This window comes from Penicillium expansum, assembly GCF_000769745.1.
Source record: "Penicillium expansum strain MD-8 chromosome Unknown contig268, whole genome shotgun sequence".
Classification (NCBI taxonomy): Eukaryota; Fungi; Ascomycota; class Eurotiomycetes; order Eurotiales; family Aspergillaceae; genus Penicillium; species Penicillium expansum.
In genome coordinates, this window is record NW_015971324.1 from 650,322 (window position 1) to 670,545 (window position 20,224).

General features: G+C 48.0%; 7 protein-coding genes across 7 annotated transcripts; 3 read left to right on the top strand and 4 right to left on the bottom strand.

Moving 5' to 3' along the window:
- Positions 1-160: 160 nt before the first annotated feature.
- PEX2_079370 (uncharacterized protein) lies at positions 161-1,151 on the bottom strand (the record flags this gene model as incomplete). The annotated part of the gene is made up of 2 exons (XM_016745207.1): positions 161-832; positions 891-1,151. The coding sequence occupies 2 exons, from the start codon at positions 1,149-1,151 to the stop codon at positions 161-163; spliced, it is 933 nt and encodes a 310-aa protein (XP_016598125.1).
- Positions 1,152-1,660: 509 nt separating this feature from the next.
- fhpA (flavohemoprotein) lies at positions 1,661-2,920 on the bottom strand (the record flags this gene model as incomplete). The annotated part of the gene is made up of 1 exon (XM_016745208.1): positions 1,661-2,920. The coding sequence occupies one exon, from the start codon at positions 2,918-2,920 to the stop codon at positions 1,661-1,663; it is 1,260 nt and encodes a 419-aa protein (XP_016598126.1).
- A 1,751-nt stretch (positions 2,921-4,671) lies between these two features.
- PEX2_079390 (uncharacterized protein) lies at positions 4,672-5,719 on the top strand (the record flags this gene model as incomplete). The annotated part of the gene is made up of 3 exons (XM_016745209.1): positions 4,672-4,995; positions 5,048-5,348; positions 5,415-5,719. The coding sequence occupies 3 exons, from the start codon at positions 4,672-4,674 to the stop codon at positions 5,717-5,719; spliced, it is 930 nt and encodes a 309-aa protein (XP_016598127.1).
- Positions 5,720-6,403: 684 nt separating this feature from the next.
- On the top strand, positions 6,404-9,958 carry PEX2_079400 (putative GABA permease (Uga4); the record flags this gene model as incomplete). The annotated part of the gene is made up of 8 exons (XM_016745210.1): positions 6,404-6,488; positions 6,543-6,682; positions 6,850-6,997; positions 7,054-8,058; positions 8,116-8,264; positions 8,706-9,115; positions 9,172-9,813; positions 9,868-9,958. 8 exons carry the CDS (start codon positions 6,404-6,406, stop codon positions 9,956-9,958), a joined length of 2,670 nt encoding a protein of 889 aa, XP_016598128.1.
- Positions 9,959-10,492: 534 nt separating this feature from the next.
- Positions 10,493-10,993, bottom strand: PEX2_079410 (putative GPI anchored protein; the record flags this gene model as incomplete). Its single annotated transcript, XM_016745211.1, has 1 exon — positions 10,493-10,993. The coding sequence occupies one exon, from the start codon at positions 10,991-10,993 to the stop codon at positions 10,493-10,495; it is 501 nt and encodes a 166-aa protein (XP_016598129.1).
- Positions 10,994-12,187: 1,194 nt separating this feature from the next.
- Positions 12,188-14,999, bottom strand: PEX2_079420 (glycoside hydrolase family 55 protein; the record flags this gene model as incomplete). Its single annotated transcript, XM_016745212.1, has 3 exons — positions 12,188-13,816; positions 13,874-14,522; positions 14,578-14,999. The coding sequence occupies 3 exons, from the start codon at positions 14,997-14,999 to the stop codon at positions 12,188-12,190; spliced, it is 2,700 nt and encodes an 899-aa protein (XP_016598130.1).
- A 1,798-nt stretch (positions 15,000-16,797) lies between these two features.
- Positions 16,798-19,338, top strand: PEX2_079430 (threonine/serine exporter family protein; the record flags this gene model as incomplete). The annotated part of the gene is made up of 1 exon (XM_016745213.1): positions 16,798-19,338. One exon carries the CDS (start codon positions 16,798-16,800, stop codon positions 19,336-19,338), a length of 2,541 nt encoding a protein of 846 aa, XP_016598131.1.
- Positions 19,339-20,224: the final 886 nt, after the last annotated feature.

A 20,224-nucleotide genomic window follows, 5' to 3' on the forward strand; every position in this document is an offset into this window, starting at 1 on the left:
TTTTACTACAGGGTTATTCCAGTTAGCAGTACATTGCATATATCACGAGTAGCGAAATTAAAGCAGCTGAAACTTCTCGAAATTTGGTTCTATCTCCGATCAAAACAATCTATTTAGTTCCTTGTATACACGCGTTCGAAGTGGAGCAGCGTGGAAAAGCTCATCTAACTAATGCCTTAATAGTAGTTTCAAAGCTCTCTGGTTCACGCCCTAGGATATCATGGAGAGCCGGAGACACAACTGCAGCTTCACCCCGCCTGATAGCCTCCCAGGCTGTAGCCCACTCTCTCGACAGATTTACCCCCTTGTATGTATGGTTATCTCCAATCTGAGGAAGCTTCACATATTCATCGACAGAGATCTCACGAATCTTGAGCGGTTTCCCAATCGCCCGACCGATAATCTCAACCGACTCGGCAAGAGAGATCTCCCGAGACCCAGAGAACAGAACAGCCTTGTTCAAATACTCGAAGCTGGTCGGGTCATTGACATACGAGGAAATCAATTTAGCAGTTGCCTCGCCCAGCTCATCGCGCTTGACCCATGCCACGCCTGGGCCTGAGCCCGAGTGAGGGATCGCCACCTCGTCCACTGGGTTCTTCGGGTCGAAGAATGCAGTATAGATTGGGAAGGATTCAGTGTAGATTCCCTCGCGAACAATGGTGTAGGACAGCTTGTCCTGCAGGGAAGAGAGGTATTTCTCAGTCTCGATGTGGGCGCCCATCACATGAGCGATGGTCTGGTCGGACAGGTCACCACCGAATCCAAGAGAGGAGTAGAATATGTACTTGACGCCGCGCTTGATGGCTGCATCTATCGCGAGACGGTGTGCCTGGTTATCGATGTTAGACCAAATACTTAGGGGGGATATATCACTTCATTTCCCCTACCTTGACTCTGTGATCTATCTCGAATGATGCATATGAAACCAGCATTAAGACATCTACGCCTTCGAACGCTGTGTCTAATGTCGATGGATCATCATAATCGGCCCTGCGTACCGTAGCGCCGGCTTGCTTGAGGTCGTGCAGTTTCTCGGGGCGTCGGGCACTCAGAATCAGGTCTGATTCTGGAACTAGTTTCGCTAAGTGGTTCACAATGCTTGATCCAAGGGCCCCAGAGGCGGGGAAGACACCGATTTTGACACCCATGTTGGTATAGGACGAGGATGATGAGAAGGTAACTTAGTTGGTAGACTGTAGTTGAGAAGGTTTTCGATGATGCACTTGATTTGGAGATCTTTCGAGCCTTTATGTCCAGCAGTTCATGATAGCATGCTTATAAATTGATATCAGTATTGGGTCTCTGGCAGCAATGACCGAATGCAATGACCCTGTACTTGGTTTCTCTATGAATCCATGAATGTCGATCCGTTGCCTTTCTAACAAAGAGGATTGCTAATACACCACCCCCTTGCGCCATGTTTTCACCGCTACCTGAGAATTCAAGTATGTCCTACCTAACTGGGTGTAGTTGTCCCCCTTAAAAATCATTGCTTGCTCAGCAGATGGGTACGCCAACGTTGGGCGGGGGTCTTGTGACCTCTTTGATTCGTCAACCGTAATTTGAAATTTCAAGAGATGAGATATCTAGTTCTAAACGCCCCCTAATTGACAAACGAACAAAGAAAAAAAATCATAGGCTTTATCATACTCCGAACTCAATGAGGAATAGCTCCGGTTCCAAACAATTCCATCTTGATGCGATCGGCACTCACACCTCTGGCCTTGAGACCCGACTCCACATCGGTCATGAACTTTCCGGGTCCACAAATATAATAATCTGTCTTGACATCATCAAGGAATAAATCCTGATCCTTCAACTTGGTCAAGTCAACGCGCCCAGCATGGTCGTAGTCCACGCCTTCCTTCTCTCCCTCGGAGGGATGACTCGTAAAGAATGTTGTTCGAATGGAGGGGAATTGCTTTGAAAGCTCGGAGATGTGCTCCTTAAAAGCACGCGCCCCCGATGAACGTGCGCCATGGATGAAATGCAGTTTGCGCGTTGTGGGCGATTTGGAAATCAGTGTGTTCAGAATCGACGTCAGTGGCGTTAAGCCCACGCCAGCAGAGATTAACACGATCGGGTTGCCGGTTTCCGAGTCGACAGGGGTAAGGAAAAAGTCGCCGTAGGGGTGAGACACCTTGAGTTTGTCGCCAATGTTGAATGTGTCGTGTAGCACATTCGAGATGTAACCCGGATGGGCGGCAGCACCTGGAGCAGCTGGGCTTAGGCCCAGTTCTCTCTTCACACTGATGCGATAATAGTCCGGCTTCGGCTGGTCGCTGAGAGAGTACTGTCTGGCCTGCGGGTACTTGAGAGCAGGGACGTACGTTTGGATGGAGATGTACTGGCCGGGCTGGAAGGCCGGCAACGGCTTTTCATCCACAGGGGTGAGATAGAAGGATGTGATTTCCTCGGATTCCTTGACTTTGTTCACAATCTTGAAATCTCTCCAGTCAGTCCAACCCTCGGCGTGTTCATAAAGCTGCTTTTCGCGGCCGATCATGATATTGGCGAGCTGCCAGTAGGCTGTGCCCCATGCGTCGTGGATTTCCGGGGTCAATTCTGCGCCGAGCACCTCCCCCATGGCTTCGAGAAGGTACTTGCCAACGATCTTGTAATCATCGGGCTTGATGTATAAAGAAGCATGCTTGTTGCAGATCAACTCAACCGCGGAGCTTAGTGCGCCGAGGTCATCGATATGCGATGCATATGCGTAAAGTGCACCTGCCAACGCTCGAGGCTGATGGCCGTTGACCTGGTTGGCAGTGTTGAACACGGTGTTCAGCTCCGGGTGGGCTTCGAGCATGTTGCGATAGAAGACAGTCGTGATGGTGTTGCCATGTTCCACGAGAACCGGAATCGTCGCCTTGATGAGCGCGATTTGGTCTGGGGTCATTCCCGGATTGGAACTCATGATGGATAGATCTGTTATATTTGGGTGGTTGAGGAACGAAAACGTTTGATGTCTGCACTATTCAATGGCGGGTGCAGGGGTTTAAATATAAACAACCTTGGAACTCGGGAAATGTGAGTAATAAAAAATCAGTTGCATTTGGTTGGTTGTCTAGCTAGTTATCTCCACCATAACCGGGTCGCTAACACACGTAAGACGGGATTTATAAAACTCGGAAGGTGCCTGGCATGATCTATGAGTATTTTCATTGCCGAAGTGAAGACATCTCCGCGGAGAGAGGAATACAACGCACAAAGGGAATAACTCGGTCTGTTTTCGCAAATTGCAACTTGTAACTTGTATCACTACATAAAATTGTGTTGCATGTTTTATATTCCCTAAAATTCGACGTGGAATGTCATTTGAATAAGGTAGGTATCTACAATGTATGATATACTGAGATCTGACCCACCTCCAGTCTCGTCGATCTAGATCCTGATTTTCCGCGAGAACCGGGGTGATGGTTCCGCAAGCGAACAAAAAAAAAGAAAATCGAGCCCTAGGAGATGATGGTAGCTGTTCATAACCTTAGAAAGCTCTGGAGCTATCTCAATTTCCTATTGGACATCTTGGGACTCTGGTCTTCCGTCTCACCGCTTTCCATGTCAAATTGGTAATCAGTCAAAATGCAGATCTTGGAGGATCGTCCCGCCACAGTACGGAGTATGGAGTACATAGCATATTGTTCGTCCAAGATAAGGCCCAAATGCAACCTCCCTAAAATGGAGAACATCTATTTCGATGAGGCTGGTTTTCAATTTTCAATTTTTGGGGTTTCAAATTTTTTTTTCAATACACCACCCGCATACTCCGTACTGAGTCGTGTAATGTCGTTACACGTGGTCAGGCCACACGCGAGAATGTTGTCGGGACCAACGGCCCGGTTTCTGCCGACCAATTAGGTAAACTTAATTGATTACTCACTAGCCCACCTGCCCACCTGGGCAGGTGACCTTAAAAAGTCACGACATGTCGGGATACTTTGCTACTCTGTACTAACTGAGATGAACTACACAGATTAGGAGCCGTTTTAACCGTTTTGACATTGTGAGTTGCTGGATCCAAGATTCATTTTCTCCATTAATTGGGCCGAAGATCCTATCATGGCTCAGTCCTTCGCTACCTACTGAATCAGAAAACCCTAACCCGAGCACTCTAACGTACAGCAATGGTAAAGTCCAAAATTGTCAAACCCTAAAGGCGTTCAGGCAAGGTCTTTTGGATCTAGATCTCGATGTTTGACGCTAGGCCAATCACAGGGTCCTGGAAACACATGGAGAAGATCAATACCTATTTAGACCATTGGACAATCCGGGGAGAATGACGCGTGTGGAGGTCTAGATGACTTTCATAACCGTTTCCGGAAGGGGATGCTCCCCATTCAACGGTTATTGGCTCCACCGGCCAAACCCGAGATCCCAACTTTATTATCTTCATATGGGGAGATAAAGATGGACCTATCCCATAGAACCTGGTAAAAGGGACCACTGCCATAAAATAAGCTCAATTGCAGTTGAGTCAAGTGTTAATCGATCATACATGGACCAGTCACAACACCGTCCGTATTGAGTAGTGACGTCTGCTATGGCAACGGCTCTAAAGTGTAAATAACGATGGATAATAGAAGAGGCTGCAATGTTCTCATTTTGACGAGCCATTAGCCAACTCCGGCTTCCACTAGTTCTTTTCATTCTAGCTTCTCACCCCTTGCGATGCGGTTCAAGAAACGCCACTCGTCTGATACCTCGACGCTCGGGGGGCAGCTGGGTACCAGTACACATGGCCAGCTGCCTATGCTGCGGCTCCCTGACCAGCTGCGGCACAACTTGCTCTGCCTGATTGGCGAGTTTGTGGGGACTTTCCTGTTTCTCTTCTTTTCTTTCGCGGGCACACAGGTGTCCAATACCCCCATGCCGGCACCTGGCTCCCCGCCAAATACTTCTAATTTAATGTATTCGGCGCTGTGTTTTGGGTTCGCTCTGACTGTCAATGTCTGGGCGTTCTTCCGAGTCACGGGTGGTCTCTTCAACCCGGCGGTATGGACATCGCCGCGCAGAAATGGGAATATTAGTAGCTGACATTTACCAGGTTACTCTTGCTCTCTGCCTGAGTGGTGGTATGCCCCCTATCCGGGGGTTGTGTGTATTCCCTGCGCAACTGGTCGCCGGAATTGCTGCCGCGGGCGTGGTGAGTGCTCTGTTCCCGGGCCCGCTGAACTGCGCGACACGACTCGGTGGTGGCGCATCGATTGCACAAGGACTCTTCATTGAGATGTTCTTGACGGCACAGCTTGTGCTTGTCATCATCATGTTGGCGGTGGTGAAGCACAAGTCCACCTATTTAGCTCCAGTAGGAATTGGTCTGGCTTTCTTTGTTGCCGAATTGGTTGGTAAGTGACCATCATAGATCGAATTACTTCACAATGCATTGTCATTTTACTGACCCTTCACACTAGGTGATTACTATACCGGAGGTTCTCTCAATCCTGCTCGTTCCCTCGGACCGGATGTGATTAACCGCTCGTTCCCGGGATACCACTGGATCTATTGGGTCGGTCCTTTGCTCGGATCCCTTCTTGCCTCTGGCTTTTACCATTTCCTTCGTCTTGTGCGCTGGGAGAGGATCAACCCCGGCCAAGATTATAACGAGGAAGAGGTGGCCAGAAAGGAGTCGTTGGTTGGTTCAGAGAATACCATCACCGCCAATGCCGCTCCTCCCCTAGATCCAAGAAGAAATATTCCGTTCGATGAGAATGTTTAACGCTGCTCCATCATCCGAAAGGTTGCTCGATGGAAACCTGGATTTTGCCCAGATGGCCACAACTGGAAGCAACCTTGTGTTCCCTGAATGAATTTCTCTATGTATACAGTGGAGAGATCCACCATGAAATGTGGTTGGTATAGGATCTGAGTCAATATTTTCGATAATAAGGCTAAGAATAGTTCATCAATGTCATAAAATGTCGATTTTGAATTGGAATCATAATAAACAATTACTGGCACTCATGGATCGAATATTGGAGGTGGGGGTTGGAAAATTTAATCAAATTTCAAGTTGACTGGTCTTCACGATGCGCATAGCTCGTGCCACCAATAGGCTGCAATTCAACTGTGATTGTCTCGGAATTGGTGCAGATCAGCCGCCCTCATAGCGCCAACATTCTCAATAGTCGACGGAAAGTGGACACGAATGTCTCACATTGGCACTTTTGCAATTCAAACGCAAGGGCCGAATCACGTTGCATGTCCCGTTTGCTGTAGGAAACCGCGATTATTGGAGACCGCCGCCAGCGGTTGGTCAGCCTTATTTTTTTTTTTTTTGGTGTGAGATGATGAGTTTTATCACCCACATCCCTTGACTTGACTCCTAGTTGATTTGGCATTTCAGTCATCTATCCCCACCATGTTCGTTCGAACAGCTACAACCTGAGTCAAGGCGTTTATGATGGACTCGCAACCTGCCGACCCCGAGGCAGTCGCACCAGTTGCGACCGACGCGAGGGCAGATGTCGGGGACATGCAGCTGTTGGGTACAATAGTGTGTTGCATTGGCGAGGGAGACCGGTTGCTAATACCTTGTCTAGCACGGATGGGCTACAAACAGGAACTTCGTCGGCAGTATTCCACCCCGCAGGTTTTCGCAATCGCATTCAGCATCATGGGCCTAGTGCCTTCAATCGCGTCGACCCTCTCGTTCTCCCTCCCCACGGGTCCGGTCGGCATGGTATGGGTAGGGGTTGAATCCTTGTCAGTCTGGCTGCGCTGTTGGCTGACTAGGATTACGGAATAGGGATGGTTCACGGCAAGCATATTTATCTTGTTGGTTGGGTTGGCAATGGTAGAAATCTTGTTCGGGGTCATCCGTGGAACTATCGCACTGATATTACTTAGGCTGATCTCGCGTCTGCCATGCCGACAGCTGGAGGACTATATTGGTGGACACATTACTTCGCTGGACCGAAGTGGAAGAGCCCATTGAGTTTCTTAATCGGATATAGCAACACTTTGGGCCTGATCGGTGGGATGTGTTCGGTGGACTGTGAGGATAATCCATACCAATTGCCGTCGATCACATCACTTACTCTTGTTGTGAAGATACCCTCGCGCTCATGATCCTCTCCTGCGTCTCGATATCACGGGGAGATGGTTGGACCGCATCGCGCGGCGTCATCTATGCTGTTTACGTCGGCTTAATTATCTTCCACGGGCTATGCGGCTCCTTAGGCGGACGCCTGATGCCGAAAATCCAGACATTTTGCATCTACATCAACATTGCCCTCGTTGTTGCGACTGTAATCGCTTTGCCCATTGGAAAAGTGACAAGAGGCGGGTCCCTCAACTCTGGCCATTATGTCTATGGTCATATCGATAATAAGACTACATGGCCGACCGGATGGGCATTTATGTTGGCATGGCTCGCTCCGATCTGGTCAATTGGCTCATTTGATTCTTGTGTGCACATGAGCGAAGAAGCTATGCATGCATCCAAGGCTGTTCCTCTTGGAATCATCTGGTCGGCGGGCTCTGCATTTGTTCTTGGCTTCTTGGTGCTGTCCGTCATTGCTGCTACTATGAACCCAGATGTCAGTGCAACAATCAGCACCAAGTTTGGTCAGCCAATGGCCCAGATCTACTATGACGCATTAGGTAGAGATGGGGCTTTGGCATTTATGGCTGTACTCTGCATAGTTCAGTTCCTCATCGGTCTCAGCTTGATTGTCGCTGCTTCTCGCCAAGCATGGGCCTTTTCTCGTGACGGCGCACTGCCGTTTTCTAGGTTCTTCCGCCATGTCAGTAAGCGCATTCAGTACCAACCAGTTCGCATGATCTGTGGATTAGTGGTTGTCTCTATTCTGCTGGGCCTGCTGTGCCTGATCAACTCAGCAGCCGCAAACGCCCTATTCTCGCTATTTGTAGCAAGCAACTATCTATCATGGGGCACCCCGATCTTCTGCCGCTTGGTCTGGGGCGAGGAACGGTTCACCCCTGGGGAGTTCTATAGCGGCTCCTTCAGTAGGCCTATTGCCTGGGTGGCCGTTGTATATCTTCTTTTTGGTGTTATCTTGTCTATGTTCCCAACTGAGGGTCCCAGTCCAACTTGTATGTATTTCAATGCTGGAAGGCCGCCCGATCGGATGGCTAACAATTTACTCATAGCGTCAAACATGAACTACACTATCGTAATCAACGGCTTTGTTTGGTTCGGGTGTATGGCTTATTATTTCCTTTTCGCACGGCGATGGTACATTGGACCTCAGATGACTGTTGCCGAGAGTGCTTCTACTGCTTCGGACAATATCGTTGTCGTTCCAGTTCCCCATGCGCTCACTAGCGAGCCACCCAGATCTTTCAATAATAATAAAGAATGATTCTTTGTCTCTTGGTATCTGCCTTCGTTACATATATCCCTTACAATCAGTCTTCCTCCTCCATATCCATTCCACTAGTGGTTAAATCCCATATATTTGTGTGCCTCATAGACACCTCTACCTTTCTCTCAGCTTGCCTTTAATACATATGTATGATCAACTGCTTTCATGCAAACCGATTAGTTCAGACATAATTAAGATTAAAATATGGGTTTCGACGGAGTTTAATAGCATTAATGAGAAAGGAAGTGTATTTTCTACGTCATCTTCAAATCCTGGTGAAATCGTCCCGCCACTGTCTTCATTGTCAGCCTGATATCGTTCTTATTCGGATTCTATTGGTCTTGTTCAGATTACGCGATGTCTAAATGGCGGCAGCCCTCTCCCAGTCACTCAACTGCTCATTATGGGGATTGGGAAAAGAGCTTTGAGAGCGTCATCCAAACCTTGAGCCAGGGAGTCGGACATAGTAGGCCCAGCCAGATGCCCTACGGCAAAGCCGTTTTTCTTGGTCTACGATGGAGCAATGATGACCTGGACCTGGCCAAATCTCAAGCTGCACTTCTAGAGACATTTCGGACACAATGTGGATTCGACACGGATAGTTTGCCTATCCCCTCAACCTCTAGCGAGGAGGCATTGGCAGCGATAGATGATACAATTTTTAAACTCCGTCAGAAATATGAAATGAATAGTCATATTAATTATCCTCGCCATCGATGTAGATTATTTGTGATACACTATCTCGGCCATGGTGTATCTGAAACAGAACGGAAGTTTGAAATCTGGTAAGGGCCCCAATGAAATCTATCCATTGTATCCGTTCAGCGTAACTGATATTTAGTCTTAGTGGAACCCGCAATCCTGATGCTATTAGAATCCAGTGGTCTTCCATCGATATTCGTATGAAGGCAGACGTTCTCGTTCTCGTCGATACCTCCTACTCTGGAAGCTTTCTCCAGTCATGTCACAGCCTACAAAGGATATTGCAGTGCAATGAACGTACCGCTGAGTACCTGTTCTCAACAGGCAACGAGATTTCCGATCAGAACGGCCCCACCTACGATGTTAACAACAATTTCATGACCCGTCTGACACAACTTCTAAACACTGCGTCACTAGCACCGGTTACTGTTGTGCAACTTCATGAAGCTCTCTGTACCCAAGCCAATGACCCAAGTACCAAGCTGCGCTATACTCCTCAATACATGGACTGTCGCAAACCATCAATCACCCTCCAGCATATCAATAATTACGCACGGAGAATAGAAAACCCGACAATCAAGACACAAATACCTACGGGGCGTGTCCATATTTCCATATCTGTTTTGGGGAATATAGATCCCGGCCAAGTCAAACACTGGCAGAAGTCGCTATCAAAAATGGACGCCGATGTGAGTATTGAAGGTGTGTTTGCTCTTCAGGGCTGCTCTCTCTGTCTTCTATCAATGCCCATCTCGTCGTGGGATAGTTTCCTACACCCAGGGTACAGCTTCGTGAGTTATGTATATTCTCACAATCTACTACCATCGGATTCTAGTGCTGACGGCCTCTTCGTAGCCACGCTACCCGAGAGATCGAAGGAGCAAGCGTATGTAGACTATGTAATGCTCTCCGACACGGAGGAGTGATCTGGCCACTTGATATGCCGCTGTTTCACCTCCTCGTTTCGGAGATAGAGGAGTGGGTCATTGTGTCTGTTTATTATCCTTACCATTTGAACCTTGTGTAAAGTTGGATCTGTTATTGGTAGCTTCGTTACTATTGCTTGATGGAATCTCTCTATTCGCTCTTCATTGTCGCTGTTAATGGGACCTTAAGTCATGTTTCTGTTCAATTTATATACCCGAGAAAGGCTACTACAGTGGGACATCTAATGAAGAACTATGTTCAATTGGTTATTGAAATGCTTTAGAACATGCCTATTGGTCGAGGGACTATCAGTACATTGAATGTATTGATATGGTCGGAGTGTTTGACCACAATGGAGGTTGTACAGTCGATGTATATGTACAGTTTGAAAAGAACACCGGTATTGGACCTCTTTTCCCAGATGCGCGGAAGAGTTTAACGAACAAACAGTTAAGGAAAGTCATGAAGAAAAGGCGTAGTGGATATCATGCCTGAAATCAAATACAGAATCAACGGAGCAACGTATCAACACTTTACAGTGCAACCATGAGGCCGAGGACACCGGCCATACCAGCAGCAAAAGCACCGACAGCAGTGGGACGAGCGAAGGCGGCATTGTCAGAGGTGGAGGAAGAGCCGGAAGTACCGGACGGAGACGTGGTGGAGATTGCGCTAGTGATAGTAGTGGACTCGGTAGCGGTGGCGGAGCCGGCAGAGTCGGTAAGAGTAGTCTGAGCAGAAACAGCAGTGGCAATCCGGCTGGTGATTTCAGAACCGATAGAGCGGCCTTCGCTGGCAGCGGCAGAAGCTTCGCTTTCGATGGATGAGATGGCGGCGGCTCCGCCGGTGCTCACGGCTTCGGCGAAAGAGGTGGCCTTGGAGGCGATTTCGGATCCGATAGATTGGCCGCCGCTGACGGCAGTTGAGTAGATACCTTCAATGTCGGAGACGATTGAGTTCACATCAATACCATCTGGGGAGGCCATGGCAGTGGTGGCCAGGAAGAGGGCAGAGGAGATCAGAGTGAACTTCATTTTGATGGATGGAGAGAAAAGAGTCGATTGTGAGGGTATTATAATGCAAGTGATCAGTGATTGAGACTGCCAGTGATTTAGATTGTGAATATTTATTTTTTCGAATTGAAATAATACGCTGGATATCCGGGGGAAAACTAATCCTTATGTATATTTTGGTAAATGGCTCTAGTTTCCTATAGATAGAATCATCGGACTTTGATTGCGCATGGACGCTAGGCAGCCAAAGTGGCTGTGGCTGTGGCGACATGACCTCAGCCTGGTGAAGAGCGGTTTTCATGTCGATCGTAGGGTCCGTTCAGGGATTGAGGGGCTATGTATCGGTACTAGCATGTGTGTGCCGTATTATAGCACGGCATCGGGTGTCCCACCATACGGGTTTGGGCAATGGCATCGTCATATCGGGGTCCACTTCGTAATGAGGGCGCAATTATGGGGCTGTTTCAACGCCTTAGTTGCTTCCTCCGGAAAACATCTGCAAGATTTAGACGTGCATGTCCTCGTATTCGTATGAGCTTGATTCGTCTTGGTCGTGGGCAATGCGACACAGCCCGCAGTTACAAAAAAGTATATTGTTGTGATATTTTGGGTATTTTGTTGCCTTGTAGGCCCCAACAATTCTATTCGCATTGGAGACCACGGCACCATGCTGACACATAATCTCCATCAGTTACGTGAGTGGTAGAAAATGGCACATATGAAAGCGAGTCCGATATAGTGGGTCTTGAATAAACAAGTCTCGGCGCCCGTCATTATAATTGGAACAATAAACCGCCCACTTGCAATTTCCAAGTATAGCAGCCCCTGTGGCATTTGCGGCTGGCCGGGGCTTCCATGACGCGTCATGGCAGGGTTGAGTGCCTTTATTGCAAAGGGGCAGCGAAGAAGCCTAGTGAATCATGACTGGTGGGAGGCTCACTGCGATGCGGGTCGGAATCTATCCACCGTGAGGCCTTAGGCATACATAGGGTCACGTGCTGTAGCAACACGCTAAAAAAAGAAACGAGGAAAATGCCAGAGCAGCAAAATACCCTGGAGGATAGAGCATGCTGAGACAAAAGTATCTTGGTGGCTAATGGTACATGATTGATTATTCATAAACGTTTTTATTAATGATTATCTATGATTTAAATTACTAACAAAATGCATATGTCCAGTGATGATGATGATGCAATAAACAAAACACGCCCAATATCACGCTGTAAACTGCCCATAAACCTGGATGATGGCTTCCCACCCGCCTTTGTGATCTGATTCACGGGGATTGCTCTTCCCATCAAGCACCATCACATCGGTCATGCGCGTGCTGATCGAGTACCAGACCAGATTCTGAGGGTCATTCGTCACCCGCATCATGTTGGTTTGGCATTTCCCGTTGCAAGGCTCATTATACAGACCATTCCAGTACCCGTCAAAGAAGGCCCAGGCAGCTGAGTTGTACAGCGCAATGTTGGATCCGCCGTCGACATTCGTAGCTAGCGCAGTGCGACACTTTTGGTCCTCTGCCGAACACCACGAGAAATCCGGGTCGCCGTATTTGGCAACGGCTGTCCATGGCGCTGGTGCGGCCTGATACTCGCCTTGACCTTGCATATAGGGTGTTTCTGTTTGCAAAAGACCCGCAAAGATATTCTCAGCGTTGTGGAAGCTATAGTTATACAGCCAGTGATGCTCGGAACCAGTTCCTGTGAGCCAGGTGCCCTTGGTGGATTCAACCAAGATTCCGCGGCCAGTTGAAACAATTGTGAGAAGCGACTCGCTATCAAGATTGTGATCGGCTGTCCATCCCCAGAAGTTCTCAATATATGCGGACGAGCTCTTGGTCAGGTGCATTACCATAAACGTAGCCATGCAGTCTTTCGGGTCTTGCGACGTGCAAGCACCCGAGATACTAGTATCAGCGGTGCCGCCCACCATCGCCATCGTGTTCCAAAGACCGACATCGCCGGGCTGATCCCCTGCAGCATTGATTTCAATGATCTTAGCTCCCGGCAGGATCTCGCCGACAGAGAATCGCATGTCCTGGATTTCAATCACACCGACGTCGCCGGGATTGCCAAGTTGAACAACAGCTCTCGGATTGTCGGAATCCTTGAACTTGTCACCATAACCAGAAATGACAGACCATGCTTCTCCGACAATGCGGGTTCCGACTGGGACAAAGATAGTGTCCGAGACTCGATATACACCAAATGGGATATATGTGACCTTGCATGAATTGGCGTTTTCAGCCAAGATAGCGTTCAGACCTTCGGTGTCGTCAGTCTTACCGTCACCTTTCACTGTGTGTCCAGATACGGTTTTCACATTGACAATATCCGCCGTGCTGTAATTTTGATACGTCGGCTGGGCCTTTGTGAAGTATTTGTCGCCCACCAGCAAAGCGGCCGGGCGCTTTGTCTTCCAGCTTGCCCCAGTCTGGTAGGTCTCTGGGGCGACAGTACCCCAGACCCAGGTATCGATATAAGGGGTAGCATCCAATACCACTTTTCCCTGAGCGTCGACCGCGATAGCGTTCGAGGTATCATGCTTGAGGTTCTGAATGAGGAACTGACTATTTCGGTTTCCAGAATCATGGGACGAGTCATAGAATCTGATCACCGGTCCTGTGTTGGTGGAAGTGGAATCCAGAAGCACTAGGCTACCCAATCCATTGCTAGTCATATCGATACCAGTGCCGCAGCTATCAAAGGTTGCCTGTTGGAGCAGCACCGTCCACCCACCTGCTGCGGAGAAAGCTGTTCTGCAAGACTCGAAATAGATGTTCTTGAAGTTGACCTGTTGGTTGGAATTTTTGATCCCGATGGCTCCGCCAATAATATGCTACACGTTGTTAGGCTGCTTTTTCTTCTTCTCCTTGAGCTTCTATGGATTACTTACCACATCCGTAACGGCAATTGTCGACCCGGCGTTGATAGCGATTCCGGTGTGACCAGTGGAGTCTTTTGGCATGCGAATCTTAACATTTGTCAGACCCGATCCTTGGGCAACTCCCCACTGAAGGGCAGTGAACTGGCGATCCGGCTTGAGGGCGGTCGTATCCACGATCACGTTCTTGACAAGCGTCGCAAAGCTAGTTTCAGGGTTACCATTGTATGAATCGTACCCCATGATGAGATAGTCACCACGGAATCCTGGCGCAGCCTTGATGATGGGTGGATTCAACGGATTGCCAACAATTATCGTACCCACGGTTAGGTTGAGAGTGCTTCCAAGCTGGTACAGGCCACCTGGAAGGTAGACTTGGGCAGGGTAACGCGTGACACCTTGGCCCTTGCGACTGCCGCCTACGCCGTCATCGTCTATGGCATTCTGTAGTTTTGGTGTTTGATCACCACTGCCATCATTGACGACCGAGTAATCCATCACATTGCGGTACACCGGGTAGAGTGATGTTTTAGCGTATGGGGCAAATCCTGCGCCTTGTTGGTTGTGATCCTGCTCGTCAAGCCAGTATGTCTCCGGTGACTTGTTGGAAGGAGCAGCACAAGTTTTTGTCGCGTGTGAATGGCCATTTTGAGAAATTAGACTGGATAGGTTAGTTAGAATTCAAGGATCGTATGAAAACATTAAATGAAACATACGACGGACTCGGAGCACTGGCTCTTGTCGATTGAGTGTGGGCTTTTGGGAATGGGATTGAAGTCCGTATGCTTGTTGCTAGCGTGGCCGAGGAACTAGCTAGCTTTGGCGAAGGAGTGGCCATCGAAGCATCGACAGCCTTCGATGAAGATTCAGTGGCTGTGGGGAGAGGATTTAGTGCAGCCGACGAAGTCGTGGTACTTGAGTCTTGCTGAACAATAGCAGTTGGTAGTGTATCGGTAAGGCCTGCCAAGTAAGATGCAAGACCCCAATTAAAGGGGTAGTCATCATTTGACTCTCCTGGAGCACTTATGGATGAAATTCCGTGCGGTGAAGACACACGCACCAAGTGCAGAGGCACAATAGCACCTGATGCTGTAGACACAACAGCTGCCACGGCAGCTAAAGAAGAGACGCCCCACATGTTCAGTCAACCACAAACCACAACCTCAATCTCGAAGTAGATAGAAAGAATGAGATTTGAAAAAGCGGACGAATGGATACTAATAAAGATGATCCCCTTGTCATATGTCAGGTTTTTCGACATACCATGCAGACCAACTTGGAATGTGCATAGAGGTCTCTTTGTATAAAGAATGTGTGTAGACTTTGTTGGTGGACCTTGAAGGGTCTGGCTGAAAGGGCTATTGATGATCGGCGCCCCTTGCAAGACCTGGGATTCGCAACCTTCTGGGCAAACTATCGCGAGCTTATGTCGTTACTATAACTTCCCTTGTAGTGATGAATTGGTTTGGTGGGATTTCAGGCTTACTTTACAATATGCTGCATCATCCTCATTCCATTTTACAGACGTACTGAATCTCCACTAGGTGTCAATTAAGATTGACAACCTCGCATGGCTATGGGCCATAGTGTTAATTCGGAGTTCATCTTGAATTGTGTATCCTTCCATCATCTCTATACGAAAGGATTGGAGGTGCGTTAAATGATATCATCAATTTCCTCACGCCTCTCCATCTGTTCCCTTGTCCTTGGGTGTATCAAAATCACTGGTGAAGTTCTAGGCTATACTTTGATTCCTACCAACTTAGTTCCTAACCAATACGCTTACAATCGGCGTCCACGCGAAATCATCTCTAGAATACATGTTATTTGGCATGTTTCTGGTGCCCTAGATTCGAGGCACGTGGTAATCGGTTGAATATCGGCACAATCAAGGTTTCTCACGACACCCCTTGCGTATGTCCAAGGTCCAAAGGTGTTCATAAAGACTTCCATGCCAACGGTAGCTATGTAGCCTAAAGTATGCCTCCTCGACTACCTAACTTGTGTTGTAGGGGCTTCGTTTATCATTCTATGATTGGGACACGACATGCCGACATTATTTGCCAAGCTTCATCTCCATGGGCATTACCTCGGAAGGTAGATTCTACACATTTAGTTGCAGCTGTAACAATTTACGCTTTGCGACTGTATTCAAGTTGCTTCCATCTCACATAAGTCTTGTTCTCTATTCTTAGCTGAATAAAAAAGTACTATCTAGGTATTTGTATTGCGTCCAGGTTAGGATCTATCAGCTACCGTAGTAGGTATATATTAGAACCTAACATGCAAAAATGATGAAATAATTAGTGAAATTGTAAACCACGACTTCAGATATTACAAGAATTCCTGCAGTGGTAGATCTCTTATTTAGAAACTTGCGCCTCTTCCAAATTGTAACTATGAAAGGAGTTGAAGATTTCTTATCTACAACCCATAGTGCAATCATCGGAGGCAGAGAATTGCGAATGGGCCAAATTGTCCTAATCTGTCTCTTTCAGGCTGCTAATGCATCTTTCTATAGCAAGTATATGATGATATTGAGGTCAATGCTAGGTGGCGAGAAATCTACAAGTCCGAGATTTGCGTGGGATAGTTTTCCGATGAGGCGACACCTGCAAACAATACCTCATGACTGGCGGAAAGGGCTCAGAGTCCCGTTGAGTTTGATTTCTGACATTGTTGACCTGCGCGAAAATTATTTCCTTGCTGATTTCCGACCGTGGTTCATACGCATACCCCAATCACGTCTCCGTGAGCTCATCTAACGATTATGATAGCCCAATTTGGCATGAAAATCCTGAAAGAGATTAGACGAGAAGACCTTGTACGGTTCAAAATTCTTCACCGAAAAGAGTTTTACAATCTGAAAACTCATTTGCTCCCAAACAATCGGAGACTAGATGTTGGCAAAGGAGTGAAAATCACGCGTCGCCTTCATGTCGGAAGCATCCCTCAGCAGCTCCAACGATGAGTCGGACCCAGAAAATACAAGCTCGTCCGAAGTTTGGCAGGATGCACCTCAAACCAGCCCGCAAGATGAGGAGTCATCACCTCACATACGATTTCGATCAAATGCGAGCTTCATGCAGGGGGCTCGGCATGACCCTCCAGCAGTAGGTCTCCGTGAAGAATGGGATCATGCCCACAGCCTAGCGCTGCCCCATCGACCGACAATGCCATACTCCCATGAGTCTGAGGATATTACCGATACGTCACTTCAAGATCGCGAGCCCCAGCCGGGGGAGACAGGCGGCGAGCCAGGCGTTGAAAGGATAGATCAGAACAAGCCACTGGAAGACGAGAAGAAGGGAGACGAGGAAAAGAAAGATGAGAAGAAGGAACCTGAGCCCCCCGAACAGCTATCCACACGGGAGAAATGGCGAGCTGTGACCAAAAATCTCAGACAGAAAGCATCGGAATTCGGTGACCGACTGGGTCGCCCACAGGCCGAGGGAGACGACTTAACATCCGGGAAGTATCACGCGGACTGGGCAACCGGCGGTGCAGTTGCCCTCTCTGACATGACAGACGATAAGCATAAAAGTGTGGAGGCGAAGAAGCAACACCAAAAAGGAACCAGCTCCGAAGCTCATCGTCTGGTGCGAGATTTGACACAGGATCATTCCCAAAAACGCCGCAAAGGTCGAGGAAAGCCTTATCCTCACGCCGGGAACGAGTTTCAAGACGAAGAGAATGAGACAGGAGCAGATGCGAGCTTGAGATATCGCTCTGGGGGCGGCGGGATCCTGTCGCAGTTGATCAAATTACAAGGTGGTCAGCAACAAGGTGCTGGAGGCCAGTCTCGAACATCAACTGACTCGTCCCACAGCGCAGAATCCGCCCCCAGCGGGGCCCCAACACCAACAGGACCAACAGAAAAGAAGGGAAAACAAAAACCAGTGAAATGGTACAAAAAGCCCCAAAATACGTCGACTTCGACCTTGATTGGTGGGGGTGCGGATAATTTCAGTGGTGCAAGCACTCCCGTTTCAAGCGAGATACTGTCACAAGCCTCGAAGCGTCGCGACAAGGAGGGAGGTGGCGGTGCTGCTGCTGCTGGCGGCGGCGGCGGCCGCAATATGCGGCTTGAGGATGAAATTCGAGTGACAGTACACATTGCAGAGATTATCTGTCGGCAGCGGTATATCATGCAGCTCTGCAGAGCATTGATGTTATTCGGTGCTCCCACACACAGACTTGAAGAATACATGCAAATGACCGCAAAGGTGTTGGAGGTTGACAGCCAATTCCTGTATCTGCCAGGCTGCATGCTCATGTCGTTCGATGACCCTTCTACGCGCACGACGGAGGTGAAGCTGGTTCGCGTAGCCCAGGGAATTGATTTGGCTCGCCTATCAGACACGCATCTAATCTACAAGAATGTGATTCATGATGTAATCGGCATCGAAGAAGCAATCCAGGAGCTTGATTCAATCATCAAGAAGAAACCTCTGTATAACAAAATCATCATTGTCTTGGTATATGGGTTGGCCACTGCAACCGTGGGACCTTTCGCTTTCAGTGCCAGGCCTATTGATATGCCGATCATTTTTCTCAATGGGATACTTGTCGGTTTGATGCAACATGTCGCCGCGCCTCGTTCGGTGTTGTATTCAAATGTTTTTGAAGTGACATCGACAGTGGTGACGTCCTTTCTTGCCCGAGCCTTTGGCAGTATCGCCCTTGAAGTTGTGGATGGCAAGCCACAGTACCTCTTTTGCTTTTCCGCCATCGCGCAATCATCGATTGCATTGATATTGCCGGGATTCCTTGTTCTTTGTAGTAGCTTGGAACTTCAGTCCCATCAGATCATCGCTGGCTCGATTCGGATGGTCTACGCTCTCCTCTTCTCATTGTTCATTGGATACGGAATTACCGTCGGTACAACCATCTACGGGCTAATAGACAACAATGCGGTATCCGACACCTCCTGTCCAGCGAAGGGTGCTTTTAAAAGTCCATATGTTCAACGGTTTCCGTTTGTTGCGATCATGACAGTCTGGCTTTTGATTATAAACCAAGGGAAATGGAAACAGTTCCCACCCATGAGCATCATCGCATTGTCGGGCTACATTAGCAACTACTTCAGCACGAAGAAATTGGGATCCAACTCCCAGGTCGCGAATACAGTCGGCGCATTTGTCATTGGCATCATGGGAAATATGTACAGTCGATTCTGGCATGGCCACGCTGCAACCGCTATTCTGCCTGGCATTTTTATTTTGGTTCCATCTGGACTTGCTGCAACGGGATCTCTCATCTCGGGTGTACAGTCCGCAGATGAAATTCGCCAAAATGTTGGGTCTCATGGTTCCGCTAGTTCAGCACCTGGCGCTGGCTTGCAGTCTGGTAATTCTATATTCAGTCTGGGGTTTGGTATGATCCAAGTGGCTATTGGTATTACGATTGGTTTGTTCATTTCAGCACTAGTAGTCTATCCATACGGCAAGGCTCGTAGCGGACTGTTTAGTTTCTAGGCTGTTCGTTGCTATGGCGTTGGACATTGGGATTTGGTCTGATATAGATATTAGGATAATATGTACAACAAAAAGAAGAAATAAAGAACATACATATTCACAACATCAGGTGGCATGTAGCATATGTCGATGTGAATAGGCTTGCCTATTTAGGGAAAGTAGCTTTATGCTTTAGGAAACTTCAAATGTCCCATGGATTGGTTTTATTTGAAAGGACGAACCCCTACATGTAACCCCATATTCATCCAAACCAGAGTAATTCTCACACTTCCAACTGTCCTAATTCGGAAACTCCATCACGTTTTCTACAATGCTATTCTTTTCACTCAAGAGAGGATTCAGAAAGGGGAGCAAGTTCTTCAAAACCCCCAGCAACATTAGCAGGTTCACAGTTCGGTCGCTCTTTTGGACTCCCCTCGTTCTGGGTAATATATGGACTGCGAAAGTCATAGACCAGGAAGGCAATACCGACATTCTCATTCGACGAGAGTAAACCTGACACAATAATTTTGCGGAAACACTGCGTCTATTCTGATGGTTGGGTATCTCCTATGCTCAAGTGATATGTCATTTGTCCCATGTTCCACGTTGTCTTTCTTCTGATTGATATGGTGAATGACCGCTACTTGTTTTAGTTCTCTATTTTCTGATCATCCGAGGAGTTAGAGAATGTATTTTCTTTGAATTATGATTTCTCATCTAGACTATTATTTCGTATACTTTAGTCATATTGGCACTATAGCCTTCCCCTGACTGGCCGAACGCTGTCAGCAGTTTGTGTGGGCTTGCTTTCGATAAGAGATCCCCGAAATAATTTAAGCAGCCTTCAGCCGCTATAACAGTCATGGCTTGATATAATGACGGGACGACCTCGCTCTATTTCCTC